Source organism: Pan troglodytes, chromosome 1, assembly GCF_028858775.2.
Source record: "Pan troglodytes isolate AG18354 chromosome 1, NHGRI_mPanTro3-v2.0_pri, whole genome shotgun sequence".
Classification (NCBI taxonomy): domain Eukaryota; kingdom Metazoa; phylum Chordata; class Mammalia; order Primates; family Hominidae; genus Pan; species Pan troglodytes.
Window position 1 is genome coordinate 178,931,201 of NC_072398.2, and position 13,682 is coordinate 178,944,882.

Sequence of the window (13,682 nt, forward strand, 5' to 3'; positions counted from 1 at the left end):
AGATTTCTAAAATGCTTCTGGGTGCAGAGTCTCAAATATTGGAATCTGAGACTTTTTTTTTATTTACATACATTAAAGTCACAAGAAATCTGAAATCAATATTGTTCAAAAAATTCAGGCTATATATTTGTTGAACTTAGAAGTCTTCCAGTTCAAATCCTTTATGTTAAAGAAATAAACACTGAAGACAAAAGCTCTTTGTTAGCAACATACCCAAGGACAAATAGCTTGTTAAGTGCAAACTGAGGACTTTAACCTGGGTTTCCCAACTTGTTCTTGTTTCCTTCCTACTAAATCATTCTCATACTTAAAACACTTATTTGCCTACAAAAATTCAGTTCAGCTGGGTGCTCATGCCTGTAATTCCAGCACTTTGGGAGGCTGAGGCGGGTGGATCACCTGAGATCAGGAGTTCACAACCAGTCTGGCTAACATAGTGAAACCCCATCTCTACTAAAAATACAAAAATCATCTGGGTGTGGTGGTGGGTGCCTGTAATCCCAGCTACTTGGGAGGCTGAGGCAGGAGAATCGCTTGAACCCGGGAGGAAGAGGTTGCAGTGAGCTCAGATCATGCCATTGCACTCTAGCCTGGGCAACAGAGCGAGACCCTGTCTCAAAAAAAAAAAAAAAAAGAAAAGAAAAAGAAAATTCCAGGGCCTCATGAGAGCTTGTCAGAGAATGATTTATTTCAGGATATAGGCCAAATTGAGAACACAAAAGAAAAACAACACAGGTATATAGATAAAATGTATCTTATTGGCTACAAAACAAGAGGCTAACATGGAGCCAAAAACAATAAACAAACTCATGGAGTTTTTCCTTATGTTCAAGTTTCTCTTCTGAAGGCTAAATGTTGTTATATTTTACACCCTGATATATAGGTCTTTCTAGTTTGAAATATGCTTGAGTTTAGTGTGAAAAGCAAGATGAATTCCACCTCAGATTGTGAAACATAAATAAATTTATTCATGGCTGTTTTAAATGGAGTGGTCTAAAAGATGCAGCTTCAGGAATAGAAAGGTCCAGAAAGGGATGGAGAGTTTAGTTAATTTTAGAATATAGAGAAATACTAGAAGGTAAAACAGCTAGAATATTTTCTTTCTTTCTTTCTTTCTTTTTTTTTTTTGAGATGGAGTCTCACTTTGTTGCCCAGGCTGGAGTGCAGTGATGTGACCTCTGCTCACTGCAACCTCCTCCTCTCGGATTCAAGCGATTCTCCTGCCTCAGCCTCCCAAGTAGCTGGGATTACAGGTGTGTGCCACCATGCCCGACTAATTCAAATTATTTTATTTCTATCTAACATTCCTTCCTTCTGAGCAAATGACATGGTTATATAAGGCTTCTGGGCACGAGCTATTATAAACTATCAAACGATGAATTGTTTGGCTGAACAAGACCAGTTAGACACCTCTCCTACCATTTTGGGTAAAAGAAGGGATAAGGAACTTGTTAAAGTCATAAAGCAAATTATATGCATTTAATATCGAGACTTCACTTCTTTCAGTGATTTTATACTGTGTGGTTTGAGTAAGCCATATAATATATGTACAATATAAGAACAAGGAGCAGCCAAATAAAAAGGACTATTAAATTAGCAACTATACCAGCACTGAGGTCTCTTTTTCAACCAAACATCACCTTTAGGTCAAAATTTGTTTTTTTTCCCTAAAGATAGCTGAAGGTAAAGGATGCCACTTGAGCTAAGGAGAAAGAGGCATTTTGAGACCCCAGTCCAAACCACAGAATGCCCTTGCTCTCACTTTTTGCTTTAATACTGATGTGTATAGTAGTTAGCAGTAAACTTTGTCCTCTCATTCCTAGTGTATTTATATATGCTGTTTTCACTGTTTAGAAGAACCATTTCCTACTTCTCCATCTTGCACATTCCCATTTATCCAAGATTGAGGTAAGATGCTTCTTTCTCTGTGAAAACTTAAGGTGGTTTATGCACTTACTGCTATTATACACAATTGTCTTGTAGTATAATTGCATTTGTAAATCATTGACCATACTAGAAGGTTAATTTCTTAAGATCAGAGACCATGCCTTATTCGACATAGTATTTCCCCCAATATCTAGTACATAATAATCACTCAAATCTGCTGAAGGAATGAATGGATACCTCCTATACAATTTATTCTAAAATCATGGCTGGGCATGGTGGCTCATGTCTGTAATCCCAGCACTTAGGGAAACTGAGGCAGGAGGCTCGCTTAAATCCAGGAGTTCAAGATGCCTGGACAACACAGCGAGAACCCCATCACTACCAAAAAAAAAAAAAAAGCAAAAGCAATCCAGGTGGCATGGTGGTACATGTCTATAGTCTTAGCTACTCAGGAGGCTGAGGTGGGAGGATTGCTGAGCCTAGGAGGTCGAGGCTGTGATCATACCACTGCATTCCAACCTGGGTGACAGAGCGAGACCCTGTCTCAAAAAAGGAAAAAAAAGGATATTGTCAGACCAACTCCCCAAATGCTAGATGATGGGTCACATTAAGGTTTAAATATAGCACCAGCAGTGCCTCCAATGAAGATGCCCAGAATCTCCTGGGCTGTATCTTTAGCCTGACTTTTCCTATAGTTTTGACCTTTCAGAATCAGCCCAACCTACCCTCCAGAATTAGGGGCATTTTAAGTCACTCTTTGGCAACTGCTGGGTGGCCCTTTTATGCTGCTATCAAACACCTTAACAATCCCTACCTTTGCTGGGCTCTGCATAGGGTATGTAAGTTAGTCATAGTAGCCTCCTACCTGGTAAATTTGATGCTCACTTTGTTCCTATACTGCAGTACATTTTTGTGGCTAGAAGAGGCTCACAAAGTTATATTTGACTCCATAGCTCTTGCTAATAACTGCCCTCTCAGTTCATGGAGGCTTGAATTCTTCTTTGTGACTTTTTTGAATCCAACTGAGAATGATAAAAGAGAATTAGCAGTTGTCTCTTTTTTTTCTTTTTGAGATGGAGTCTTGCTCTGTCACCCAAGTTAGAGTGCAATGGCGCAATCTTGGCTCACTTCAACCTCTGCTCACTGCAACATCTGCTTCCTGAGTTCAAGTGATTCCACTGCCTCATCCTCCCAAGTAGCTGGGATTACAGGCATGTGACACCACGCCCAGCTAATTTTTATATTTTTAGTACAGATGGGGTTTCGCCATGTTGGCCAGGCTGGTCTCAAACTCCTGACCTCAGGTGACCCACCCACCTCGGACTCCCAAAGTGTTGGGATTACAGGTAGGAGCTACCGCGCCCAGCCAGCAGTTGCCTACTCCATCCTACATGTAATGGCACTTAAATGTTTACCAGAAAATTCATCTTTTACTGACTTCTTCCTATATCTTTTAAGAGACAGGGTCTCATTCTGTCTCCCAGGCTGGAGTGCAGTGGCTTGATAATAGCAGCTCACTGCAGCCTCAAACTCCTAGGCTCAAAGGATCCTTCTGCCTCAGCCTCCTAGGTTGGTAGGACTACAGGCATGTGCCACCATGCCTGGCTAATTTTTTATTTTCTTTAGAGACACGGTGTCATTTTACTCAAGCTGGTCTTGAACTCTCGGCCCTAAGTGATCCTCCTGCCTTGGCTTCCCAAAGTGCTGGGATTACAAACACAAGTCACCACACCTAGCCTCTTCTTACAGCTTAATAGGGTGAAACAACAGACTTCTTAAGAATAAGGCACATAAGCGTCTGGGGTGTTGCGAGATTGAAGAATGTGAGATTTTGAGGATTATGGGCTTTGCACACGCTCTTATAAATCAGTCAGTATCCTTCACATTCAATTCTAGCTCAGCATCTGCTTATTTCTAATGGCTATTATTAAGCTAAAGCTTACGCTATCATTAGTCTGTAACATATGCTGGGATCACTTTGTCTTATTCTCTGGTGACAAGTCTGACAAGACAGGAATTTTTTTTTTTTTTTTTTGAGACAGAATCTCGCTCTGTCACCCAGGCTGGAGTGCAGTGGTGCGATCTCGGCTCACTGCAACCTCCGGCTCACTGCAACCTCCGCCTCACGGGTTCAAGCGATTCTCCTGCCTCAGCCTCCTGAGTATCTGGGATTAGAGTCACGTGCCACCACCACGCCCAGCTAATTTTTGTATTTTTAGTAGAGATGGGGTTTCACCATATTGGTCAGGCTAGTCTCGAACTCCTGACATCGTGATCTGCCCGCCTCAGCCTCCCAAAGTGCTCGGATTACAGGTGTGAGCCACTGCGCCCAGCCTTTTTCTTTCTTTTTTTTGAGACTGAGTCTCGCTCTGTCACCCAGGCTGGAATGCAGTGGTGCTATCTCTGCTCAATGCAACCTGCACCTCCTGGGTTCAAGCAATTCTCCCACCTCAGCCTCCCAAGTAGTTGGGATTACAGGCATACGCCACCACTAAAAGTACAAAAAAGAATTCCCGTGCCCAGCTAGGAATTCTCTTTATATATGCTGTAGGTAGTGTGAACTGGCATATTCTTTCTGAAAAGCAATTTGACAAAATGCATGAAGAGTTCTAAAAATGTTCATGGCTCTTTCAGCCAGTAACTACACTTTCAAGAATCTACAGAGGCTGAGCGCAGTGGCTCACTCCTGTAATCCCTACGCTTCGGGAGGCTGAGGCGGGTGGATCACCTGAGGTCAGGAGTTCAAGGCCAGCCTGGCCAACATGATAAAACCCCGTCTCTACTAAAAATACAAAAAATTAGCTGGGTGTGGTGGCGCCTGCCTGTAATCCCAGCTACTCAGGAGGCTGAGGCAGGATAATCACTTGAACCCAGGAGGTGGGGGTTGCAGTTAGCCAAGATCGCGCCACCGCACTTCAGCCTGGGCAACAAGAGAGTTGAAAGAACTCAGATTTATATATATATAAATATACATATATTTTATTATATACAAATATATAAAATATTTATTTACATATAATATATAATTACTATAATTTATATATAATATATATTTTAACATATATATTTTATTATTTTATATATATGGTTTTTTTTTTAGACGTAGTCTCACTCTGTTGCCCAGCAGGCTGTAGTGTAGTGGTGCGATCTCGGCTCACTGCAACCTCTGCCTCTTGGGTTCAAGCAATTCTCTTGCCTCAGCCTCCTGAGAGTAGCTGGGGCTACAGGAGCGTGCCACCACGCCCGGCTAATTTTTGTATTTTTGTAGAGGTGGGGTTTCACCATGTTGGCCAGGCTGGTCATGAACTCCTGACCTCGTGATCCTCCCAAAGTGCTGGGATTACAGGCGTGAGCCACCGCGCCCGGCCCAGAGAGATATATTTATATATAGAAAAGTTCATCACATGATTATTTTATTATCAAAACATTATAATGTATAATAAATAATAAAAAAGTGTTAAATTACAGTACAGTATATCCATATACTGGAATGTATGTAGATACCTACACATGATTAAAAGGAGTTTTTTTAATGACATAAAACAATTTTTATAATATAATGCTATTTTAAAAAATGATTATTGGCCGGGAGTGGTGGCTCATGCCCGTAATCCTAGCACCTTGGGAGGCAGAGGTGGGAGGACTGCTTGAGGCCAAGAGTTCAAGACCAGCCTGGGCAACATAGGGAGACCTCATCTCTACAAATAATTCTAAAAAGTAGCCAGGCATGGTGATGGAATCTCTCAGCCTGGGTGACAGAGGGAGACCCTGTTTCAAAATAAAAAATTAAAAAAGTAAAAATGATTCTTTTAAAACAAAAACAAGCCGGACGCAGTGGCTCATGCCTGTAATCTCAGCACTTTGGGAAGCTGAGGCAGGTGGATCACCTGAGGTCAGGAGTTCAAGACCAGCCTGGCCAAAACAGTGAAACCCCATCTCTACTAAAAATACAAAAATTAGCTGGGTGTGGGGCTGGGTGTGGTGGCTTACACCTGTAATCCCAGCACTTTGGGAGGCCGAGGCAGGTGGATCACCTGAGGTCAGGAGTTCAAGACCAGCCTGACCAACATGGAGAAACCCGTCTCTACTAAAAATACAAAATTAGCCGGGCATGGTGGTGCATGCCTGTAGTCCCAGCTACTCGGGAGGCTGAGGCAGGAGAATCGCTTGAACCTGGGAGGCCGAGGTTGTGTTGAGCCGAGATTGCCCCACTGCACTCCAGCCTAGGCAATAAGAGTGAAACTCCGCCTCAAAAAAAAAATTAGCTGGTTGTGGTGGCACACACCTGTAATCCCGGCTACTACTTGGGAGTTTGAGGCACGAGAATCGCTTGAACCTGGGAAGCAGAGGTTGCAGTGAGCCAAGACTGTGCCACTGCACTCCAGCCTGGGCATAGAGTGAGACTCTATCTCAAAAAACAAAAAACGAACAAAAAAAACCAAACCAAACAAAACAAACAAAAAAAACAAGGTCTTGCTCTGTCACCCAGGCTGGAAGTGCAGTGGTGAGATCACAGCTCACTGCAGCCTAGAACTCCTGGGCTCAAAGTATCCTCCTGCCTCACCCTCTGAGTAGCTGGGATCACAGGCATGCACCATCATGCCCAGCGAATTACATTTTTTTCTTTTTTTGAGATGGAGTCTTGCTTTGTTGCCCAGGCTGCAGTGCAGTGGCACGATCTCAGTTCACTGCAACCTCCGCCTCCCGGGTTCAAGCAATTCTCTGCCTCAGCCCCCTGAGTAGCTGGGATTACAGACGCCCACCACCACGCCCGGCTAATTTTTGTATTTTTAGTAGAGACGGGGTTTCACCATCTCGGCCAAGCTGGTCTTGAACTCCTGACCTCATGATCCACCTGCCTTGGCCTCGCAAAGTACTGGGATTACAGGCTTGAGCCACCCAGCCTGGCCTTTTTTTTTTTTTTTTTTTTTTGTAGAGACAGCATCTCACGATGTTACCTAGGCTGGTCTCAAACTCCTGGCCTCAAGCAATCCTTCCACCTCAGCCTCTCAAAGTGTTGGAATTACAGGCATGAGTCATTGCACCTGCCAAAAAAAAGAATTCTAAATTGTACATCTAGCTGTAATCATATGTGTGTGTGTGTGTGTGTGTGTATGTAGCATATATATAGTGCATATATATAGTGCATATATATAGTGTACATAAAGATGGGAAAGATTAAATACAAGACTAATAGTAGCTCTCTCTGGGTGGTAGGGATTATGGTTGGATATTGTCTTCTTGACATTTTCTCTATATTCCTGATTTCCTACAGTGGCAATATCTATTATCTATATAGATATACAGATACATATTTTTTTTTGAGATGGAGTTTCACTCTTGTTGCCGAGGTTGGAGTGCAATGGCATGGCCTCAGCTCACTGCAACCTCTGCCTCCCAGGTTCAGGCAATTCTCCTGCCTCAGCCTTCTGAGTAGCTAGGATTATAGGCGTGCACCACCACGCCCAGCCAATTCTCCTGCCTCAGCCTCCTGAGTAGCTGGGATTACAGGCGTGCACCACCACGCCCAGCCAATTTTTTTCTTTTTTTGAGACAGAGTCTTGCTCTGTTGCTCAGGCTGGAGTGCAATGGCACGATCTTGGCTCACTGCAACCTCCGCCTCCCAGGTTCAAATGATTCTTCCGCCTTAGCCTCCTGAGTAGCTGGGATTACAGGCGCACGCCACCACACGTGGCTAATTTTTGTATTTTTGCAGAGATGGGGTTTCACCATGTTGGCCAGGCTGGTTATGAACTCCTGACCTCGTGATGCGACCACCTCAGCCTCCCAAAGTGCTAGGATTACAAGTGTGAACCACTGCACTCATCCGGCAATATATTTTTATGTTGAGGGGAAGAAAGCTCTTTAAATACAAAACATGCCAATAAGGATGGATAAAATGTGGTATACGCATACAATGGATATTATTCAGCTATAAATCCGTGAAGTTCTGATACACTATGACCTAGATGAACCCTGAAAACACTAAGCTAAGTGAGTGTTTTCAGGCCTCCAGGCACAAAAGGACAAATACTGCATGATTCTATTCATATGAAACATCTAGAATAGGCAATCCATAAAAAAGAAAGTAGATTGGCGGTTACCAAGGGCTGGGGTAGAGGGGAATAAGGAGTTATTGTCTAATGGGTATCAAGTTTCAGTTGAGGGAAATGAAAAAAGTTCTAGAGATGAACAGTAGTGATGTTTGGCCAACATTGTGATGTATGCCAATGAATTGTATAGTTAAAAACAGCTGGCCAGGCGCGGTGGCTCATGCCTGTAATCCAGCACTTGGGAGGCCAAGGCAGGCGGATCACGAGGTCAGCAGATCAAGACCATCCTGGCTAACATGGTGAAACCCCATCTCTACTAAAAATACAAAAAATTAGCCAGGCGTGGTGGCAGGCGCCTGTAGTCCCAGCTACTTGGGAGGCTGAGGCAGGAGAATGGCGTGAACACAGGAGGCGGAGCTTGCAGTGAGCCGAGATCGCACCACTGCACTCCAGCCTGGGCAAAAGAGCGAGACTGCACCTCAAAACAACAACAAAAAACAAACAAAAAACCAAAAAAAAAAACCTGGCTAAAATGGCAAATTTTGTGATATATATATAGATATATCTACACACACACACACACACACACACATACACACACACAGAGTAAAAAACAAAACAAAAAGCCAAAAGAACAGGACCCTAAGAGAGAAAGAAGGATGCTATGGAATGGTAAAGTGAATAGGACATGGTGCTTCCCTTTCACTCTCGTGTACTCAGAGCTGTCTATCTATGGGCACCTGAGGCTCTAGCTGGAGGAAGAAGGAACTGCAGGAAGAGCCCGCCATTAACTTTAGATCCTCTTTCTGTACAACTGGTTCAGAAAAAACAAGAACCAGGAAGAGGAAAATGTAAAAAGTAAAACTTATGTGTCCAATTACAAAATTTATATTCCCAGCCTTAAGCTTTCTCTAAGCCCTAGCTCCCTATAGCTAACTTACTGCAGGACAATCCCACCTGGAATAATCAGTACCTCTTTAATTTAATAGGCTCTAAGCAAACTCATCACAGAGAATCAGCATGCTATAGACTAGAAACAACGAATAAACATGTTCCCAGCCGTCAAGACTCTTTATAAGCTACTGAAAACAGACTACTGGATTAATAAGTTACCATTATACACCATGATATGAGATAGCGAAACAGATATTATAGAAGAGCAACTTAGGCTAACAGCAGTAAAAGTACAGAGAAAGGGTTGACTATACCTGGAAAGACAGGAAGGGTTTCATGGAGGCTGAATTATACCCTAATTAAGACAGAAGCTGTCCTCTGAATATTATTATAAAACTCTATGAAGCAACTTGGAACAATTAGGGCATCTGAATCGGAAAGTGCTTTTTGGTTACACTTCTTACCAAATAAACTGGAAAAAATCTGTTGTTTCTGAGAAATAAAACAGATCCTTTTGTCAATGGATTCATGCAATTAGGGGAAGAAAAGGTGACAGCACAGTCACTACATTCAACTAGATTACCAAATAACAAGCACATTCAAATATTTTCAAATGTTACAGAACATAAAACATTTTCAGAAATTTGGTTCTGGATGATACTCTGTAAGTCTGCCTAAGAATTCCTTTCAAAAAGCTGGTTATTGGCCAGGCGCAGTGGCTCACACCTGTAATCCTCCCAGGACTTTGGGAGGCCAAGGCAGGTGGAACTTCTGAGGTCAGGAGTTTGAGACCAGCCTGGCCAATGTGGTGAAACCCCATCTCTATTAAAAATATAAAAATTAGCCAGATGTGGTGGTGTGCCTATAATCCCAGCCACTCAGGAGGCTGAGGCATGAGAATTGCTTGAACCCAGGAGGCAGTAGGTTGCAGTGAGCCAAGATTGTGCCACTGCACTCCAGCCTGAGTAACACAGTGAGACCATCCCCCCCCCAAAAAAAAGCTGGTTATTTATTTGACCTTTGTATGAAACTGTCTCTGAAACCCCTCATCCCTTAGTTTTTTTTTTTTTTTTTTTTTTTTGAGATGGAGTCTTGCTCTGTCACCAGGCTGGAGTGCAGTGGCATGATCTGGGCTCACTGAAACCTCTGCCTCCAGGGTTCAAGCGATTCCCCTGCCTCAGCCTCCTGAAGTCCTATCCTTTAGTTTCTGACAGCCTTGGATTTTTCTTTGTTTGGTAACATTAAAAACAAACAAACAAACCTATATATAATTTATTATACCAAATCAATGAACTATTATACCAAATGAACTATTATACCAATGAACTATTATACCAAATGAACTATTATACCAATGAACTATTATACCAAATCAATGAACCAAAGAAGGTCAGAGAAGCTTGTCTTATTCCAAATAGTCTTTTAGTTTTTTTTTTTTTTAGACAGAGTCTTGCTCTGTCGCCCAGGCTAGAGTGCAATGGCACGATTTCAGCTCACTGCAACCTCTGCTTCCCAGGTTCAAGTGATTCTCCTACCTCAGCCTCCTGAGTAGCTAGGATTACAGGCATGCACCACCACACTCAGCTAATTTCTGTATTTTTAGTAGAGACAGTGTTGTACCATGTTGGCCAGGCTGGTCTTGAACTCCTGACCTCAGGTGATCCACCTGCCTTGGCCTCCCAAAGTGCTACGATTACAGGAGTGAGCCACCGCACCCAACCTTAGTTTTTAAAGTTTCTGAAGAGGACACCAATTAAGCTCTGGAAGGGGGAAAAAAAATCACAAATACTGATAGCTTGGATAGTACTAATGTTAGTGACATTCAGTACTGACAGTAGAAAATTAGGGGTATGGAGAAACACTTTACTTGGCCTAAGTGCATTCAATGAATTTTGAGATCCACTACTGCTCTCCCTGTTCCTCACTCCCTAAACTGAGCACTTTCTACTTTTTCATGTTTTGAAGGTCTAATCACAGAAAGTACTACCATATTGTTTCACAATAATGGCAAAAAGTGTCTTTTCTTCTCAAAAGTTTTTATCTGCTTTAAACTGCCAAAACTCAAAAAGGCAGCATATTCCTGAGTTCACACTTCGTAACAAGTTTTAAACATCCCAAAGTAAAAATAACAAAATTTTAATTAATGTGTTCCCTACTCTAAGACATATATATATGTTCATATCTGAGTGTTTCTGAAAATCATATCTATATTTTCATGTATACATTTAATGCAATAGCTTCTTTTTTCCTTCTCAAGAAGCTGTTTTTAACCCAAGTGTATGAGCAAGCCAGGTTAAATATAGTATACTAGATGTTCCCAAAGAGGAATATTTCAGATTTGTTAAGGGTTATATAAAGTAACAAATATCTTGGTTCTCAAAAAATCAATTTTAGAAAGAGGGAAAGAAGAACAAAAAGTAAAACTCCTCTCCATCTTCGGTTCAAATATTCAGAAATTTTATGGTTGCCACCTTGTATTATTACTTTGTACGTTTTCCCTGTACAACTATCCTGTGAGGGTTAGAAGACACCACCAGGATGGGGGGAGGGCAGAGAAGCTGCTATAGTGTACACACATGCCACATATCTATTATGTGGCATTAATTCTCTGCGTGATGTTGTGAGGTGTATTAACTCCTCAAAAAAACTGCAGTGGCAATATTAACAAAAAAGAATTCACAATATAATTTAATAAGTGCTATAATAAAAAGCAGATACAGGGCATTGTGGAGGCATACACGAAAGGCACCTAACCCTTCTCTGCACAAATGCTGTACAGGTGCTACCAGGAAGGCTTCTGGGAGGAAATAATGCCTATATTAAGACCTGAAAAAGGAGAAACAGCAATGTCCTTGGAAATACTGATGGGGATTTCTTTTCTATAATGGTTTAAGGAATGAATTCTGCATGGTAGGTGCTCAGTACCTATATAAGGCAGGTAAATCTCTTACTTTCCCTTTTTTTTGGTGGGGGAGGAGGGACAGGAGGAAATTAAAAGGCCAAGAATGAGTATAATCAAGTATAAATGAAAACAGCAAAAGCAGGATAAATTAATGAATAGTATGAACTCTGGTTTTGACACACCTTAGTTCAAACCTGGAATTCTAGCACTTACTAGGCTACGTGATCTTAGGTAGGCACCTAACTCTCTAAGCCTCAGCTCTCTCATCTGTAACCAACAACAACCAACTCAAAGGGATATTGTGAAGCTGAAATGGTATGATATAATACATATTGATTTGCCTAGTTGTCTAATTAGTCTCCTCACCAGATCGTAAGCTACAAAAGACAGAGGCCATGCAAAATATCTTGTACCACTGTCCAGTAAGTCCTTGGCAAAATGCTTAGCACGCAGATGTTTAATAAACGTTGACTATCATTAAGTACTTTGTTATGATGATTTCAATTACAGCAACACCATGAGCTCGGCACAGTATTATAGGTTTGATTATACTCTGAAGAGATCAAAAATTACTAACTGGTTCCTTATTTCAATGTAAAACACTTATAAAATCAATGCTGCCCCTACACTAAAAGTTTTACTAATTACGAGAGGCATAAAGTCTTCCAAATCTGAACAAAAACTTTAGAAAAACATGTCCTTGGAGATATTACACAGTTAAATCTATACTGCAAGGAAGGTATAATTTTTTTTCCTCTCTAAAGAAGTGTTTCTCAACTAAGGGTGCCTGCCCTTTGCCTGCAAGGTACATATACATGGCAATCTCTAGAGATATTTTTGATTGCCACAACTAGGAGTATAGGTGTGTTACTAGCACCTAGTGGGTGAAGGCCAGGGATGCTGCTAAATATCCTCTAATGCACAGGACAGCTCTCACAGCAAAGAATTATCTAGTTCAAAATGTCAACAGTGCTGAGGTTGGGGGGCAGAGGAGTTGAAGGGTAGAAAAGTAGGCAAAGATATAAAATTGCATAAACATTTACAAGTAGGTTAGGTTTAATATTATCAGAATTCATGTGTATTATTGCAACTTATTCATTTTTACCAAGTTTTAGATTTTTAAAAAGAGGTTTGAAAGGACTTAGATTTGTTTTTTCTAATATGTATCTAAGATTGAGAACGGTCTCTAAAATATTTGAGGTCCATGAAAATACATAAAAGCTTTCAATAACTCAGAAAAAATAATGTCTAAATATAATTTCAGGTCTTACAAATGAAGCTCTAATCTGTATCTCAGCGTAACAAGGCACAGTCACATCAAGCTGAAAGGAAAAAGATGCATGTGGCTTACATTTTCTACTATTTTATCAGTACACTGATTTTCAATGTACAAAGCAGATCTAAATGATGTGTTAATTTTATTCATTTATATATGCAAGGTGGAAGGAACATGTGGCACTTTGCCATTCCACTACCTTTTCTTTGCCATTTAACTCTGCTATTTCTTTATTAATGATCTCTATCCACATTATTATTTTTTTTTTTAGACAGAGTCTCACATGATCTCTGCTCACTGCAAACCTCTGCCTCCTGGGTTCAAGCCATTCTCCTGCCTCAGCCTCCCAAATAGCTGGGATTACAGGCACGCACTACCATGCCTGGCTAATTTTTTGTATATTTAGTAGAGACGGGTCTCACCATGTTGGCCAGGCTGGTCTCAAACTCCTGACCTCAGAAGATCTGCCCGCCTTGGCCTCCCAAAGTGCTGGGATTACAAGTGTGAGCCACTGCGCCCAGCCCCTACCTCCACATTATTTCTGATTCTTGTTTTATAGCACATGTACACTAGTCACCTATTTAAAATTGTGAGGTGATACCAAACACAGTAATGATTAAATTTTTTTTTTGAGACTGAGTCTCGCTCTGTTGCCCAGACTGGAGTACAG

At 41.4% G+C, this 13,682-nt stretch overlaps 1 protein-coding gene across 5 annotated transcripts in view; it reads right to left on the bottom strand.

The window, feature by feature from the left end:
• Positions 1–13,682, bottom strand: part of BTF3L4 (basic transcription factor 3 like 4) — a 32,143-nt gene that overhangs the window by 7,890 nt on the left and 10,571 nt on the right. For 2 of the 5 annotated variants that reach the window (XM_016952793.4, XM_054682762.2), the window contains one exon: positions 13,008–13,058. In XM_016952793.4, the coding sequence (XP_016808282.1) occupies positions 13,008–13,058 (51 nt within the window). 5 annotated transcript variants of the gene reach the window in all.